At 40.8% G+C, this 18,585-nt stretch overlaps 2 protein-coding genes across 2 annotated transcripts in view; both read left to right on the top strand.

The window, feature by feature from the left end:
- Positions 1 to 18,585, top strand: part of LOC308105061 (uncharacterized protein) — a gene marked incomplete at its 5' end in the record, with an annotated part of 42,499 nt that overhangs the window by 6,623 nt on the left and 17,291 nt on the right. The window contains 22 exons of the mRNA XM_080455694.1: positions 214 to 482; positions 593 to 738; positions 1,036 to 1,342; positions 1,451 to 1,613; positions 1,761 to 2,029; positions 2,144 to 2,289; positions 2,608 to 2,926; positions 3,043 to 3,205; positions 3,370 to 3,638; positions 3,754 to 3,899; positions 4,237 to 4,543; positions 4,662 to 4,824; positions 4,974 to 5,242; positions 5,330 to 5,475; positions 6,317 to 6,677; positions 11,637 to 11,799; positions 15,423 to 15,691; positions 16,008 to 16,153; positions 16,430 to 16,714; positions 17,298 to 17,494; positions 17,786 to 18,054; positions 18,169 to 18,314. Of these exons, the coding sequence (XP_080311820.1) occupies positions 214 to 482; positions 593 to 738; positions 1,036 to 1,342; positions 1,451 to 1,613; positions 1,761 to 2,029; positions 2,144 to 2,289; positions 2,608 to 2,926; positions 3,043 to 3,205; positions 3,370 to 3,638; positions 3,754 to 3,899; positions 4,237 to 4,543; positions 4,662 to 4,824; positions 4,974 to 5,242; positions 5,330 to 5,475; positions 6,317 to 6,677; positions 11,637 to 11,799; positions 15,423 to 15,691; positions 16,008 to 16,153; positions 16,430 to 16,714; positions 17,298 to 17,494; positions 17,786 to 18,054; positions 18,169 to 18,314 (4,918 nt within the window). The remainder of the gene's footprint in view (positions 1 to 213; positions 483 to 592; positions 739 to 1,035; positions 1,343 to 1,450; positions 1,614 to 1,760; positions 2,030 to 2,143; positions 2,290 to 2,607; positions 2,927 to 3,042; positions 3,206 to 3,369; positions 3,639 to 3,753; positions 3,900 to 4,236; positions 4,544 to 4,661; positions 4,825 to 4,973; positions 5,243 to 5,329; positions 5,476 to 6,316; positions 6,678 to 11,636; positions 11,800 to 15,422; positions 15,692 to 16,007; positions 16,154 to 16,429; positions 16,715 to 17,297; positions 17,495 to 17,785; positions 18,055 to 18,168; positions 18,315 to 18,585) is intronic.
- On the top strand, positions 11,837 to 15,322 carry LOC308104350 (testisin-like; the record flags this gene model as incomplete). Its single annotated transcript, XM_080454763.1, has 5 exons — positions 11,837 to 11,845; positions 11,947 to 12,175; positions 13,579 to 13,724; positions 13,819 to 14,137; positions 15,309 to 15,322. The coding sequence occupies 5 exons, from the start codon at positions 11,837 to 11,839 to the stop codon at positions 15,320 to 15,322; spliced, it is 717 nt and encodes a 238-aa protein (XP_080310889.1).

The following is an 18,585-nucleotide window of genomic DNA, read 5'->3' as shown; positions in this document are numbered from 1 at the left end:
TCAGAAGAAAGTGCACCAAAGACTATTCTTTCTAAGGCAGCTTAGGGAACTTGGTGTGACAAGGGCTGTAATGTTAAAGTTCTACAGGACTGTAACAGAAATTTTGCTCAACTGCTCATTGGTTTCTTTTACATTAATGCAAATATTTCTTTCTCTCACAATAACATAATATAACATACAATTTATAACATTTTCTTACCCTTATTTCTCCAGCACAAGCACCCGTCGTTGGCGGATTTCACTGGGGCGACAGAACCTAAGAGGCAGAAATCCAAATGAAGTGTCCAGGAGAATAGCACAAATCATTTTACATCCAGACTATGACGGTGCCAGCAGTGACAATGATATTGCTTTACTCAGACTCTCCTCACCAGTCCGTTTCACCGACTACATCAGACCCATCTGTCTGGCAGCAAGTGACAGTGTTTTCAACAGTGGTTCTGATAGCTGGGTCACTGGCTGGGGTAGAATCCAGGAGGGAGGTGAGTTTGGCTTGTATTTGGGTGATGATTTTGGAAACATATCTCTTGATTAAAGGGAAATACAGTGTGTTGCTAGGTTCAACCAATGTCTTTGTTTCTCTACCCCTCAGAACCTTTGCCGTTCCCCAAAGCATTGCAAGAAGTAGAGGTCCCAGTTCTGGGGAATAGACAGTGTAACTGTCTCAATGGAGTGGGTACAATCACAAACAACATGATCTGTGCTGGTGTGTTGGCTGGAGGCAAGGACTCATGTCAGGTATGATATTTTACTACTTTTGGTAATTGTTAAAATGTAACCAAATCTGTGTGAAGCCTGACATTCAGTGGTTAAAAGCAGGGTATTTAACTTGCAATCAGCTACTGACTGGTGCCAGGTGACATCACTATTTGTTATACTTATCTCCTGGCACCAACACCAGCCAATAGAGATGGCCAGGTCAGTGCCCTAATTTTCACAATAAAAGTTTCAGACTTAAAGCAGATTGGGTTTGGTTATACTTGAACAAAGTTGACGAGAATTGATAGAAAGTTTGACATGTAAATACTTTCTCAGGGCGACTCAGGAGGACCAATGGTCAACCAACAGGGCTCCATCTGGGTTCAGTCTGGAATTGTTAGTTTTGGTTTTGGCTGTGCTCGTCCCAATCTGCCTGGGGTTTACTCCAGAGTGTCCCGTTATGAGTCATGGATTGACTCCCTCATCGAAACTGACAAGCCAGGCTTCGTCCAGTTTACCTCCAGTGGGATAGATGCTGACAACAGCTACACCTGCCCTGGCCTACCAGCTCCTGTTACCCCAGTGCCAGCCATTACAACCACTACCACAGAACCACCAGCTGTAGTTTTACCAAGTGCAGAAGGTATGGAGTAATACAAGTCTTGTCAGAAGGACTTACAGTAAATATTTTTCTCGATCATTATAGTACTCTGCAATAGTTTGACTTCCATCAATATTGATTCTCGTCTAGTGTGTGGAATCACTCCATTCAACAACAGGATAGTTGGAGGTGAGGATGCTCCAGTAGGAAGTTGGCCGTGGCAGGCCAGTCTTCAGAGGTTTGGCCAACATATTTGTGGTGGTTCCCTCATCAACAGGGAGTGGGTGATGTCTGCAGCTCACTGCTTTTTCAGGTTTGTACTGAGAACATCAAAAGGCGTCACCATTTCAATAGTTTTACATGCACTGGTTTCTTTTATATTATTGCTAATATTTCTTTCTCTCACAATAACATAATTATACACGAGATTTATACATGTTTCTCACCCGTTTTTCTCCAGTACAAGCACCTCTGGTTGGCAGATTTCACTGGGGCGACAGAACCTAGAGGGCAGTAATCCAAATGAAGTGTCCAGGACAGTAGCACAAATCATTATACATCCAGACTATGACAGTGCCAGCAGTGACAATGATATTGCTGTACTCAGACTGTCCTCACCAGTCAGTTTCACTGACTACATCAGACCTGTCTGTCTGGCAGCCAGTGACAGTGTGTTCAATAGTGGTTCTGATAGCTGGGTCACTGGCTGGGGTACAATCCAGGAGGGAGGTGAGTTGTGCTTGTATGATTGGGAAAGATTGTTTTAGAAAAATATCACTTGATTAATTGGAAAAACCTTGTGTTGCTATGTTTGACCAATGTCTTTCTTTCTCTGTTCCTCAGTACCTTTGCCGTTCCCCGAAACATTACAAGAAGTAGAGGTCCCAGTTCTGGGGAATAGACAGTGTAACTGTCTCAATGGAGTGGGTACAATCACAAACAACATGATCTGTGCTGGTGTGTTGGCTGGAGGCAAGGACTCATGTCAGGTATGATATTTTACTAGTTTGGGTAAATGTTAAAATGTAACCAAACCCCAAACCCAATCTTTGTGAAGCCTGACACCCAGTGGTGAAAAGCAGGGTATTGAACTTGCTATCCGCTACTAGCTGGTGCCAGGAGACATCACTATTTGTTATACTGTACTTACATCTCCTGACACCGACAACAGCCAATACGAGATTGCAAGGTCAGTGCCCTGATTTTCACAATAAGTGTCAGACTTCAAGCAGATTGGGTTTGGTTACACTTGAACAAATTTCACGAAAATTGATAGAAGGTTTGACATAATTACTTTTGCTTCTCAGGGTGACTCAGGAGGGCCAATGGTCAACAAGCAGGGCTCCATGTGGGTTCAGTCTGGAATTGTTAGTTTTGGTTTTGGCTGTGCACGTGCCAATCTGCCTGGGGTTTACTCCAGAGTGTCCCGTTATCAGTCATGGATCAACTCCCTCATCGAAAATGACAAGCCAGGCTTTGTCCAGTTTACCTCCAGTGGTATAGATGCTGACAACAGCTACACCTGCCCTGGCCTACCAGCTCCTGTTACCCCAGTGCCAGCCATAACAACCACTCCCACAACCACTACCACAGAACCACCACCTGTAGTTTTACCAAGTGCAGAAGGTATATGGAGTAATAAAATTATCTTCAGAAGTACATACACTTTTTTATTTTATTTTTGTAAATCTTTATAGTACTCTGCAATAGTCTTAATTCAATCAATATTGATTCCTGTCTAGTGTGTGGAATCACTCCATTCAACAACAGGATAGTTGGAGGTGAGGATGCTCCAGTAGGAAGTTGGCCGTGGCAGGCCAGTCTTCAGAGGTTTGGCCGACATATTTGTGGTGGTTCCCTCATCAACAGGGAGTGGGTGATGTCTGCAGCTCACTGCTTTTCCAGGTTTGTACTGACAATATCAAAAGTGTCACCATTTCAATAGAATTATATGCACTGGTTTCTTATAATCTTCTTTTATATTATTGCTAATATTTCTTTCTCTCACAATAACATAATTAAATACAGTACATAAGATTTAAACATATTTCTCAACCTTTTTTCTCCAGCACAAGCACCTCTGGTTGGCAGATTTCACTGGGGCGACAGAACCTAGAGGGCAGTAATCCAAATGAAGTGTCCAGGACAGTAGCACAAATCATTTTACATCCAGACTATGACAATGACAGCAGTGAAAATGATATTGCTTTACTCAGACTGTCCTCACCAGTCAGTTTTACTGACTACATCAGACCTGTCTGTCTGGCAGCCAGTGACAGTGTGTTCAACAGTGGTACTGATAGCTGGGTCACTGGCTGGGGTACAATCCAGGAGGGAGGTGAGTTTTGCTTGTATGATTGGGAAAGATTGTTTTAGAAACATATCAGTTGATTAACTGAGAAAAACCTTGTGTTGCTATGTTTTACCAATGACTTTCTTTCTATGTCCCTCAGAACCTTTGCCGTTCCCCCAAACATTACAAGAAGTAGAGGTCCCAGTTCTAGGTAATAGACAGTGTAACTGTCTCAATGGAGTGGGTATAATCACAAACAACATGATCTGTGCTGGTGTGTTGGCTGGAGGCAAGGACTCATGTCAGGTATGATATTTTACTTGTTTTGGTAATTGTTAAAATGTAACCAAACCCCAAACCCAAATCTTTGTGAAGCCTCACATTCAGTGGTTAAAAGCAATGTATTGAACTTGCAATCAGTTACTGGCTGGTGCCAGGTGACATCACTATTTGTTGTACTTACTGCACATCTCCTGGCTTGGTGCCAGGAGATGTACCAGCCAATACGAGATGGCCAGGTCAGTGCCCTGATTTTCACAATAAGTGTCAGACTTCAAGCAGATTGGGTTTGGTTACACTTGAACAAAAATGACAAGAATTGATTGAAAGTTTGACATATACTGTAAATACTTTTGCTTCTCAGGGTGACTCAGGAGGACCAATGGTCAACAAACAGGGCTCCATGTGGGTTCAGTCTGGAATTGTTAGTTTTGGTTTTGGCTGTGCACGTGCCAATCTGCCTGGGGTTTACTCCAGAGTGTCCCGTTATGAGTCATGGATTGACTCCCTCATCGAAACTGACAAGCCAGGCTTCGTCCAGTTTACCTCCAGTGGGATAGATGCTGACAACAGCTACACCTGCCCTGGCCTACCAGCTCCTATTACCCCAGTGCCAGCCATTACAACCACTACCACAGAACCACCGCCTGCCGTTTTAACAAGTGCAGAAGGTAGGAATGGAGTAATACAATTCTCTTCACAAGTACAGAAAATATGTTTTTTCCTTTTTGTAAATCGTTATAGTACTCTGCAAAAGTCTGACTTCCATCAATATTGATTCTTGTCTAGTGTGTGGAATCACTCCATTCAACAACAGGATAGTTGGAGGTGAGGATGCTCCAGTAGGAAGTTGGCCGTGGCAGGCCAGTCTTCAGAGGTTTGGTTTCCATGTTTGTGGTGGTTCCCTCATCAACAGTGAGTGGGTGATGTCTGCTGCTCACTGCTTTTCTAGGTTTGTACTGAGAACATACAAATGTGTCACAATTCCAATAGCTTTAGAAGCACTGGTTTCTTTTATATTATTGCTAATATATCTTTCTCTTACAATAACATAAAATTATGCATAAGCTTTATACATGTTTCTCACCCTTTTTTCTCCAGCACAAGCACTGCTGGTTGGCAGATTTCACTGGGGCGACAGAGCCTAGAGGGCAGTAATCCAAACGAAGTGTCCAGCACAGTAGCACAAATCATTTTACATCCAGACTATGACAGTGCCAGCAGTGACAATGATATTGCTTTACTCAGACTGTCCTCTCCAGTCAGTTTCACTGACTACATCAGACCTGTCTGTCTGGCAGCCAGTGACAGTGTGTTCAACAGTGGTACTGATAGCTGGGTCACTGGCTTTGGTACAATCCAGGAGGGAGGTGAGTTTTGCTTGTACGATTGGGAAACATTGTTTTAGATACAAATCGCTTGATTAATTGGATCGTCTTTCTTTCTCTGTCCCCCAGAACCTTTGCCGTTCCCCCAAACATTACAAGAAGTAGAGGTCCCAGTTCTGGGGAATAGACAGTGTAACTGTCTCAATGGAGTGGACACAATAACAAACAACATGATCTGTGCTGGTGTTTTGACTGGAGGCAAGGACTCATGCCAGGTGTGATTTTTTTTCCAACTTGTTTTGGTAATTGTTCAAATGTAACCAAACCCAAATATTTGTCAACGCTGACCCCCAATGGTGAAAAGCAAGACATTAAACTGATCATCTGGTTTTGCTTGTGTAGTGATGATATACTTATATTGACATCAACTGGTGCCATCAGCACCAGCCAGTAGCAGATGGCCAGTTCAGTACCTTGATTTTAGACCTGGAATACCTTATAAGCCAAGAACACCTCTATGTCACATCTTTTTATATATATGTATATATATATATATATATATATATATATATATATATATATATATATATATATATATATATATATATATATATATACATTTATATATACTAGTCCATACCCGGTCGACGCATCCGTGGGGGGATATGCGCACATGATCTGGCAACCCGGGAGGCAGTTTGTCCTATAGCTCGCAGGGCCATCCCACAGCTGGGCAGCCCCGTAACCGGGGCGACATTCTTTTACACAAAAACGCGAATAAACAGCTGACAGTTGGGGAAATCAAAAAACGGGCTTCGCTGTTAGGTGCACATGGTAATGGTCAATGGCTCTTCTGCAATTCAGATCAATTGCTCCAGCCACTGAGGAGAACCGGGCAGAACAATTATGGCCTCACCACCCTACATACCTACCTACCTACTTACCTACCTACCACTACAGAGCATTGGCAAATTATAGGAGGATATATTTTTCAGAAAACTTAGGTCAGGCTTTAGAGGGCGTTTTTAGAACCGGCCTCAGGTCTAAATGGATTTGAATATTATGAGAATTGGCCAAAAATGTAACATGTTCTTTATAATTGCTTTTGCTTCTCAGGGCGACTCAGGAGGTCCAATGGTGAACAAGCAGGGCTCCGTCTGGGTTCAGTCTGGAATTGTTAGTTTTGGTTTTGGCTGTGCTCGCCCAAATCTGCCTGGGGTTTACTCTAGAGTGTCCCGTTACCAGTCTTGGATCAACTCCTTTATCCAAACTGACAAGCCAGGCTTCGTCCAGTTTACCTCCAGTGGGATAGATGCTGACAACAGCATCACCTGCCCTGGCCTACGAGCTCTTGTTACCCCAGGGCCAGCCATTACAACCAAAACCTCAGAACCACCTGTATGTCCTACAGAACCACATGCATGCACATGTGTCACGCCAACCCAAGCACCTGAAATACCAGCCTCGAGTGCAGAGGGTCAGTAATTACATTGTTTAATTTTCATTCCCACAATTATATTATCAATGTGTTGTGTTCATAATATAATCATGAGAATTGTTGAATTGTAGTTGAATTCAAGTAATTTAGCCATTTGACCAAACATCCCCAAGTGTCCTTAGTTCCAGTTAAAGTGCAGAATATAAGATGTTACAGTAATTGAGAAAGGATGAAATAAAAGGCATGACTAATACAATGTGTTTATATCATTATAAGGATTTTTGTTTAAGTGTTTGTAATGTAAATTCCATTCCAGATGACATCCCAAAGGACATTTTATTTAACAATCTAATTTAATAAACATGATTAACACACAGCAATGCTAGACTATAGACCCCCAGTCTAGAAAGTATTTTCTAACATCTATATAGCATTTTTCTTTCCTTTCAAAATCTTTTTATTAGGTTTTTTAGACAAAGCCCAGGGGCGAGTATACTGTACATAATATCTTCTTCATATATGATATCACAAAAAGGACAGACAAAATGTATATATACCACATTCCCCTATCCCACCCTCCCCCACCCTCAATCCCAGGACAGTTGTAGGGCACAGTCACAAGATAAAAAATGAAAAATAATCAGAGCAGATAGAATAAAAAATATTATTTAAAAATATACTTTTTAGGTTTGCTGTAGTTTGGTGTTGCAGTCGAAGCAGTATATAGCATTTTTTAAATGTACAATGACACTTGACTAGACAACCTGTGATTGCGGTTTTAATTTAAATTTATTATACATTATTCAAAGAATAATCAACAATGATTGACAGGGCAAACCCTATAACAATTTGATAAAAGTGTACACCAAACTTTTGCCATATAATTTTTTTTATCATGCATATTTAATGACACAATTTGCACATTTGAATAAATTAGCAGAAGGCTAATAACAAATACATCCAACTTGTATTTTGGTGGTTTTGTGATATGAAGAAAACAAAAAAGAAAAGTTCAGACACTATAGCTCCCTTGTGAAGACTTTATTTTTGGTACACATGAGGGGGCTGAGTGGTTTTCTGGTAAGTGGATGAATATCTTATCTCACTGAAGTGTAAGGACATTTGCATTGTAACCATTGGGCATGTTTATTATGGTTAATTAGCCTACATTATGCATAATTATGTAATGACTCAAAGCAAACTTTTCTGTTCAATATTATTCCAAGTACTTTTTTTTGCAAATATTTGTATTCCTGTACAACTGATCAATACAGAGGCAATAAACATCACAATACAATGTTATTTGTCCATGCAATAAGCTAATAGAGCCATAAACATGATTTCTGTATATTATTTATCATGATGTTATTGCTGTTAACTAATGGTCACTACCAAACTTTTCTCAGTTGATCTTGAGGTGATTCTTCTTGTAGATTATCTATACAATAATGCTATAATAAATAATGAGGATTTTAAATAAGATATTGCAGATACATTATGTAAATGTACTTTAAGCTAATTGTTAAGGCATGAGATATTCTCATCATAGCAAAGCAAATGTTTTTACTAAATTAGCCAAAATATTGTAAGGTCCCAGGGTGTGCATTGGACAGGAATGAGAATGCTTGGCGAGGAAATGGGACAGAACATAATGCTGCACTTTCCATAAAACTAAGAATGATCAAAATAGATTCACTAGAACAAACATGTCAAAGACATTTGTGTTACTACTATGTTTAACCTGTTTATAAGTGTCTGTGTGTAGAATAAATTGCTGCTGCTAGATTGCCCTCTGGTGTGGGATAACAATGCTAACACGTCACAACATTGTTTAAAGACGTATGGTTGTAGGTTGGACCTCTTCAAATATTCCTGTGAGCTATATTTGTCAGAAAGAAGACCCTAAATAGATTTGACCTGCTGGAACAGCGATGCAGCAATCTGTTGATTACAGTGAGGCTGATGGCCTACCGCATGTACTGCACCTTGCTGTTGAGGAAGAAATTATATGGCTGCTTATATCTAACCTTTATGTTACCATCACTTATAATACTTCTTCAATACATTATGATATTTGACAGCTTGTCAAAGCCTAAATGTCTCCACTAGGCCTAATAGCTATTGTTTTGGTACAGCCCATCTTGTTATGGTTCAGTTTGTCCTTCAGGCACTACAGTATAATTATGATATCTGCCCTGTGCTCGAGGCAGAACTACCGTACCACTGACATGAGTGTTAATGTACTTCTGACCATGATATCATGTACATAAAGCATAACCACCACCTAGAATATTGTCTCGACTCCTATTGTGCCTCATCGATCGCTGATTGATCCAGAATTCCACGACAGTTCTTGGCGTCACGAACAGGAATCCTAACCCGGTGGCAGATCCTCCAACAAACAGAGAAGGAGTCCGCAGCGCTGCAAATTAAGGTAAGGCTTGGCCTTCCCTCCTCTCTCTGTTTTGGTTGGAGTCTGTACACGGTATGGAATGATTCATTTAAATTATACTGTAGCTGCCTGAAGGACAAACTGAACCATAACAAGATACTGTAGGCTGTATCAAAACAATAGCTATTACTGTAGGCCTACTGGAGACATTTAGGCTCTTACAAGCTGTCAAATATCATAATGTATTGTAGAAGTATTATAAGTTATGGTAACATACAGTATAAAGGCTATCCAAAGATGCCACTGTAGACCACCCCAGCTTAGGTCTTATACTTCACAGCAGTATGTGACCACTCTTTCTCCACTCAGGTCCCAATCACTGGCATCTATTGCCATAGTGAACGGCATATTCAGGTCAGAATATGCCAGGACCAAGGTTCCAGTTAGCTCCTTCTTTACCTGATGAAAGGCGGTGTGCCATGCCTCATCTCCAAGGAATGCCTGTCCTTATGTGTCAGCTCATGTAAAGAGCTGACACTACAAAGTCCCGCACAACCCGCATAAAGGACACCACGGTGTCAATGTTCCAACCCCGTCTCTGTAGGCTGTCTCGTCGTTGTTTTTGATCAGGGCCATCATCGTTGTATCATCTGCGTACTTAATGATGACGTTCGTTGGAGCTGTGCGTCGTACAGTCATAGTACAAAATAGTCACACAAAACAATAATAATAATAATAATAAACAGGCAAATGTGTATGCCCCAAGGCATGCTGGGAAGTCACTCTCCTGTCTAAATGCACACCCTTTGACCTTACAATATTTTGGCAAATTTAAAGCTGCACTATGTAACTTTCCTCTTCTACCTACTTGCTCAGGGGATAAATTGAATCTTGACCATCAGTTAAAAATTCATGTCAGATCCTGTGTCTAGGTGAGACATGACCTTTGGTACAATCTACTGTAAATGTCTCAATAGAAGAGCAGGGAGATCAGATACAATCACCCCTATTGTATAAGTTATATTGTATTAACATACTCTACTATACAGACTGGACTAAATTAAATTGTGTTAATAAAAAAAAAGTTACATGTGTACCGCTTTAATGGGGAAAAAAGATTTACATTGCTATGATGTTCTTGAGCAATAAACCTAAATATTTACCCTATTTGTATCTGCAATATGCGATCTAAAATCCTCATTTTATATAAAAAAATTATTCCTGATAACGATTTCAATTTCTGGTGCCCTAAAGAAATTACTGCCAAAAGGCAAATTATTGACATTGACATACATTTATTATATGATCATTTTCTTTTCTAATTGAATTTGTTCAAATATTCAAATAATCTAATTAAATTTGCACAATACAAAAACTGTCCCGAGCAGAAATTGATTCTACAAGAATAGTGACCATTGGTTAACAAAAATATTGTCTGTAAGTTATAATAAACGATATAAAGAAATCATTGTTATGGCCATAATATTATTTGTACATGGACATGTATGTATACGTAACATTTTATTGTCATATTTACTGCCTCTGTAGTGATCAGTTGTACAGGAATATATATATATATATATATATATATATATATATATTATTTTTTTAAGTAGCCTATTGAACAATATTGAACAGAAAAAGACCATGTGTTTGCTTTAAGTCATTATATACCGTATGCATAATGTATGCTAATTAACCATAATAAACATGCCCGTGCAAATGTCCTACACCTGAGTGCGATGAAATATTCATTCACTTACCACAAAACCACAAAAATAAAAATGTGATGACCTCGACCGTTATGTCTGCTAATTTATTCAATTATGCGAGACATCTCATTAAATACTGTATGCACTATAAAAAAATATATATATATGGTACAAATGGATATTTCAGGTAAAATCACATTAGAATCAAATTAGAAAAGTTTGGTACACCCTTTTATCAAGCTAGAGTTCGGGCCGCTACTCGGCCCTCACACTTAGGTCGCACCGCCGATCCGACTGATATGCCCAATTGCCCATATATGGAGATCTCTATATCTGTCAGTCCTTGTCCCTTTTATGCCCATATACTGTGATCTCTGATCTGTCACTCCTTGTCCCTTGCCCTTGATGCCATGATGCCACATTGAGGTTAGACAACACAATCCACATTTGGGCGTAGTTGCATTGGAAACTCCATATGGTTATGGCTGAGTCATGGTGACATGATCGTAACCACGTGGTCTGTCCGCCTGCCAGTCCTCCCTTAAGCCAGTTTTAATAAAGGATAGGGTTTGCCTTGTCTATACGTTGTGTCATTGAAATACTATGCATGATGCAGATGTTTTTGCCCCGACTTATCCAATGGCCACTTACCAGCAATTCAAATATAAATAGTATTTTTATTCATATTGTGGGGCCATTGCTGTTGTTAGCATAAATAACCATTAATATAGTAAATGAGTTATTATTATGCATATTTACTTAGAATAGTGATGAGACCGCTAATGCATTATCCCGCAATCAGAATCATGTGTTCCCCATGGCCATGGTGTAATTGTAAGGATGTATCTGGTCAATACAGGTAACATTTAAACATTTTAAATTCACATGTTTTAGTATGTGGCACGGCTCAACTCGACAACAGGATAGTTGGAGGGGAGGATGCTGAAGCTGGAAGTTGGCCATGGCAGGCCAGTCTTCATCTTTTTGGAGGCCATGTTTGTGGTGGCTCCCTCATCAACAGGGAGTGGGTGATCTCTGCTGCCCATTGTTTCTCCAGGTGAGTGACTGCACACTGTTTGTATAGATCTCATAACATGATATTTGTCAATATCATGTTATAGAAAAGAGAGCAGACCATTTCTAAATATATTAATCTTTCTCTAGCACAAGCACTACTGGTTGGAGGGTTTTCTTTGGTCGACAGTTCCAGGAAGGAAACAATCCAAACGAAGTTTTCAGAAAGGTTTCGAAGATTGTTCTCCATCCAAACTATGACAGACAAACCTTTGACAACGATATTGCTCTGCTAAAACTCTCCTCACCAGTCAGTTTCACTGACTACATCAGACCTGTCTGTCTGGCAGCCAGTGGCAGTGTGTTCAACAATGGCACTGATAGCTGGGTCACTGGCTGGGGTAGAATCCAGGAGAGAGGTGAGTTTTGCTTGTATTGTTCTTTACTCCCCCATTTACTATGTAATGACTCATTTTTCTGTAGCATCAATTTAGCCACTATTCAACATTTTCAAAAATATACTTTTTTCTTTTTGTCTCCGCCAGGCCGAAAGGCATGGCGAGAGAATATGTTTTATTGTCTCAGCCAGGCCGAAAGGCATGGCGAGAGAGTATGTTTTACCCCCTGTCGGTCCGTCCGTCCGTGTGTCCGTGTGTTCGTATGTCCTGTCCGTCTGTGAGCAGCTAATCTCCGGCACCGTTGGCCCGGTCGCTGCGAAACTGTGCACACACACTCCCTGGATGCCAATTCAGAACATCTACCCCAAGTTTTTCACATGGGCCTGTTATAGCGCCACCAGGAGGCCGATTTGTGCAAAACCCATTTTGGGATATTACTCCTACAGATTTTATCCAAATGTCATGCAAATTGGTACACAGTATCTCTATAGTCATGTGATCAAGATGGATCTGTCCGATTTCCCATATTCCATCCTCATTGCCTAAGGTTGGCTTCCAAAGTTTGCAGGATTGGTCCGTTTTGAACAAAATGCCTCGCAGCTTGTAATTTCCGTGAAATTTCACATGCACATTCCCACTAGGCCGAGGAACAAATGCCACCCTTTTCACATTGGCCTGTTATAGCGCCACCAGCAGGTCTAATTTAGCAAAACACATTTTTGGAACAAAATGCCTCAAATCATCAATGCAGCATCCGATTGCCGTGAAAGGCCTAAGAAGAAATGGCACCCTTTTCACATTGGCCTATTATAGCGCCACCAGGAGGCCACAATAACGTACCTGACCTGGCGGAGACCTGTGTTCCGAGGAGCACTTTTTCAATTTTTTCCCTTTTTTTTACAATTGTGAAATATTTTGAGAACTTTTGTTTATAATGACATGACCAAAATAGGATGGCAGGCTGGAGTGGTAAATATGATGTATTTCTTTTAATTTTATTGTATTATTTATTCATTGTTACTAGACCGGTGCACACTGGCCTATTCGGGAACAATAAGCTATGTACATGTATGTATACAGTACACCTATATAATATATAGATGTACTGTATACTGAGATCCGGTTGTCCAGAACCACCGATGGGCGTATCGGTCGGATCGGTGGTTCAGGACGAGTGCCTATCCGACCGACTCGACGGCGGGCATGGCACTCATTGGAATTTGGCGCACACGTGCCAAGTTTGAATTCGGCCGGATGGTTCTCGAGATACATTAACTACAGACACACGGACACACAGATTATGCACATTTATAGTAGGATTGTTGTTGTTATTACAGATGTATGTAAGAATATACACACACACACACACACACATTTTTAATGATTAAATACGCATATTAAATCTCATTCTCTATATTCCTCAGTGTCCCTTCCGCCTCCTCAGCCACTACAGGAAGTGGAGGTCCCAGTTCTGGGTAACGGACAGTGTGACTGTCTCATTGGAGTTGGCACAATCACAAACAACATGATCTGTGCTGGTGTTCTGGCAGGAGGCAAAGATGCTTGTCAGGTACAAAGTTATCCAATAATACTGGTCTTCTGGCCTAGAATATTTAGTTTTGCTCATTTTGACTTGTGTATGTTCCATTATTATGTGTCTTCAGGGTGATTCGGGAGGTCCAATGGTCAACAAACAGGGCTCTGTCTGGGTCCAGTCTGGAGTTGTTAGTTTTGGATTGGACTGTGCTCGTCACAATCTGACTGGGGTTTACTCCCGAGTGTCCCGTTATGAGTCATGGATCAACTCCCTCATCGAAAATGACAAGCCAGGCTTCGTTCAGTTTACCTCCAGTGGGATAGATGCTGACAGCAACTACAGTTGTTCAGGCCAGCCAACCATTTCTACCACTGTGCCTACCATAACCACTACCATAACCATAACCACAACCAAGCCACCACCTATAGTTATTCCAAGCACGGAAGGTTTGTGTTTTGATAAGTGGATTTTAGAGCCACTCAGTACTACACAAGTAAAATTTTGAGTGTTCATTTAACTCTGAGTTTAATGGATCTGAAGGGTCCACACTTCCAAGGTTACATGCTCAGAGTTATAGCTTAACACTGTAGATTTTGCTGTGTAGGCTACTGTAGATCAGTAATTACTTGAAATTTCAATGTATGATATGATTAGATGATAATCAAGTCTTTATCTCTCATCTAGCCTGTGGAGTCACAACTATTGTAAACAAAATCGTCGGGGGTCAGGCTGCTCCAGAAGGAAGTTGGCCGTGGCAGGCTAGTCTGCAAAGGTTCGGAGGACATATCTGTGGTGGATCCCTCATTAACAAGGAATGGGTGATGTCCGCTGCTCACTGCTTCTACAGGTTTGTTTCTATCATGATAAAGTACATAACATAACAGCTCAGGAGTGACAAAAAAGGAAAGTAAGGAAAGGAAAAGAAACTGAAAAAAAACCCCAAAGGAATAGAAAAAATAAATGATCATCTCCCTTAATGATTCAGTTCTTCAGATGATCCGGTACTACGCTGTGATTTCATTTGTTTAGAGCAGTTTATTGGTTGCTTTATTTTGAATGACAGAAAGATAGTAGAGAGACAGGAAATTAATGGTAAAGAGGGGGAAGGACATGTAACACTGTCGGATTTGAACGGGTGACATTGCACTTCTGTGCTCGAATCACTGCCTGGTCCAAATTCGGGCGCACCCTGGGTTTGATGACCCTATCTGCATATATTCGCGGAAAGATGAGGTTTGATTTGCTTGATTCTGTGTGGAAAATTAAATCAATTGATGTAATCCTTTGCTATTAGTGATGACAAACGGCAGTCAAATTATGTAATACATTTTACAAAATAACTTGAGAACAGATGGAGAGACTTTCTTGAAACTTGATCAGTAAGTTGCCCCAAATAATAAATTACATTTTGGATTGAATAGATTAAAGGTCATGGATGGATCTTCATAAAAATGTATGTAAAAATAACAAAAGTAAGGTCATTATCAATGTCAAAATAACATACTCTGTCATATGTCAGTAACGAAGAGACTTAGAAAAAGAGGTGTTGGAGTGAACAGGGTTTGCAGCTTTGCACCTAGGTGTGTTTGTCTTTACATTCTGTTTCCTTTTCAATAGGCAACCTTTTTTAAATTTCTTTGGACATGGATATTTATAATATGTCATTTCTAACATGGGGAGGACTGATTTCCTTGTCTTTTTTCTCTCTTTTTCTTCTTTTCATTTATGTAGTGCAAGTACATTCAGCTGGAAGATTTTCTTGGGTCGACAGAATCTGGTGGGCGATAACCCAAATGAAGTATCCAGAGATGTTGCCCAAATTATTCTACATCCAAACTACACTAAAGACAACAGTGACAATGACATTGCTCTTCTGAAGCTCTCTAAACCAGTCACTTTCACCGACTACATCAGACCTGTGTGTCTGGCAGCCCGTGACAGTGTGTTCAATAATGGTACTGATAGCTGGGTTACTGGCTGGGGCGACATCGGGGAAGGAGGTGAGAAGCATTGTGGTTTATATTCCTTGATTAGGCTTTATTTTTTTTAACCATTTAGCACTATACAGTATACCACATCACATGGCGAATAGTGACTATAGCCTATCCAGTATCTATTGTACAAGCTCAAAAGTCACAGCGCGTTGCAATGTGATGCTTGTAGATCTTCTATTTTCTCTATTTCTGAAGGAAAATGTTGATATTTTTTTATTTTATGAAAATGTTGGAACATTTATTGGGATACATATCGCTTGATTAATTGGAAAAACTGTTTGTTCATAGGTTTTACAAATGCCTTTCTTTCTCTGTCCCTCAGTACCTTTGCCGCCACCCAAAACATTACAAGAAGTAGAGGTTTCAGTTCTGGGGAATAGACAGTGTAACTGTCTTAATGGAGTGGGTACAATAACAAACAACATGATCTGTGCTGGTGTGTTGGCTGGAGGCAAGGACTCATGCCAGGTGTGAAATGTTTTACTTGTTTTGGTAATTGTTAAAATGTAACCAAACCCCAACTCAAATCTGTGTGAAGCCTGAAACCCAGTGGTGAAAAGCAGGATATTAAACTGGTCATCTGGTTTTGCCTGGTGTGGTGATGTCACTATCTGTCAATCTGACATCAGCCAGTAGCAGATGGCCAATACAGTACCATGATACTTTTTTTACTTACTTGTTTGTACTTTAATGAATGTCATGGGAATTGGCTGAAAGTTTGATATAAATACCTTTGCTTCTCAGGGTGACTCAGGAGGTCCAATGGTAAACAAAAAGGGCTCTGTCTGGGTCCAATCTGGAGTTGTTAGCTTTGGTTTTGGCTGTGCTCGTCCCAATCTGCCTGGGGTTTACTCCAGAGTGTCCCGTTACCAGTCTTGGATCAACTCCTTTATCCAAACTGACAAGCCAGGCTTCGTCCAGTTTACCTCCAGAGCGATGGATGCTGACAACAGCTACACCTGCCCTGGCCTACCAGCTCCTGTTACCTCAGTGCCAGCCATAACAACAACTCCCACAGAACCAACAACTGTTACCTCAGTGCCAGCCATAACAACCACTCCAACAGAACCAACAGCTGTTACCTCAGTGCCAGCCATTACAACCACTCCAACAGAACCAACAGCTGTTACCTCAGTGCCAGCCATAACAACCACTCCAACAGAACCAACAGCTGTTACCTCAGTGCCAGCCATAACAACCACTCCAACAGAACCAACAACTGTTACCTCGATGCCAGCCACAACAACCACTCCAACAGAACCAACAACTGTTACCTCGATGCCAGCCACAACAACCACTCCAACAGAACCAACAACTGTTACCTCGATGCCAGCCACAACAACCACTCCAACAGAACCAACAGCTGTTACCTCAGTGCCAGCCATAACAACCACTCCAACAGAACCAACAACTGTTACCTCGATGCCAGCCACAACAACCACTCCAACAGAACCAACAACTGTTACCTCAGTGCCAGCCATAACAACCACTCCCACAGAACCAACAGCCGCAGTTTTACCAAGTGAAGAAGGTATATATGGAGTAATAAAAGTCTGGTCAGATGTACAATAAACTCATTTTCTGTATTTCAGTCTTTAAAGTACTTTAGCAGAGTCTGATTTCCATCAATATTGATTCTGGTCTAGTGTGTGGAATCACTCCACTCAACAACAGGATAGTTGGAGGTGAGGATGCTCCAGCAGGAAGTTGGCCATGGCAGGCCAGTCTGCAAAGGTTCGGCGGCCATATCTGTGGTGGATCCCTCATTAACAAGGAATGGGTGCTGTCTGCTGCTCACTGCTTCAACAGGTTAGTTACTAACATGATAAAGTATATGACATAACAACTCAGGAGGAAAATAAGTTTTTTTTTCATGTTTTGCTGTTTACTTTTCAATATGCAGCCTCTTTTTTTTCTTTGGATGTGGATATTTTTAGCATGTCATTTCTAACATGGGAAGGACTGATTCACTTCTCCCAGATCTTGTTCTGTGTTCGCCACCCATCCAGGTGGCTGTTCTTTAAAAATAGGAACATACAGTACCGGTACTTTGATCTCATGATGTTTTTTTCTTTTGTTTTCTGCTTCTCATTTATGTAGTGCAAATACATTCAGCTGGAAGATTTCCTTGGGTCGACAGAATCTGGAGGGCGACAACCCAAATGAAGTGTCCAGAGATGTTGCCCAAATCGTTTTACATCCAAACTATGACAGTGACAGCATCGACAATGATATTGCTCTGCTAAAACTCTCCTCACCAGTCATTTTCACTGACTACATAAGACCTGCCTGTCTAGCAGCCAATGACAGTGTGTTCAACAGTGGTACTGATAGCTGGGTCACTGGCTGGGGTAGAATCAACGAGGGAGGTGAGTTTTGCTTGTATTATTGGGAAAGATTGATTTGGAAACATATCGCTTGATTAATTGGAAAAACAGTTTGTTTATAGGTTTGACCAATGTCTTTATTTCTCTGTCCCTCAGTACCTTTGCCGTCCCCCAAAACATTACAAGAAGTAGAGGTTCCAGTTCTGGGGAATAGACAATGTAATTGTCTTAATGGAGTGGGTAGAATAACAAACAACATGATCTGTGCTGGTTTGGTGGCTGGAGGCAAGGACTCATGCCAGGTGTGATATTTGTACTTGTTCTGGTAATTGTTCAAATGTAACCAAACCCCAAACCCAAATCTGTGTGAAGCCTGACACCCAGTGGTGAAAATCAGGATATTAAACTGGTCATCTGGTTTTGCCTGGTGTGGTGATGTCACTATCTGTTAATCTGACATCAACAGCTAGTAGCAGATGGCCAGTACAGTACCATGATTCTTTTTTTTTCTTTCTTGGTTGCACTTTAATGAATGTCATGTGAATTGGCTGAAAGTTTGACATAAATACTCTT

This window comes from Gymnoscopelus braueri, assembly GCF_963280865.1.
Source record: "Gymnoscopelus braueri genome assembly, chromosome: 17".
Classification (NCBI taxonomy): Eukaryota; Metazoa; Chordata; class Actinopteri; order Myctophiformes; family Myctophidae; genus Gymnoscopelus; species Gymnoscopelus braueri.
The sequence above is the reverse complement of the archived record's forward strand: the minus strand, read 5'-3'. Positions and strand labels throughout refer to the sequence as shown.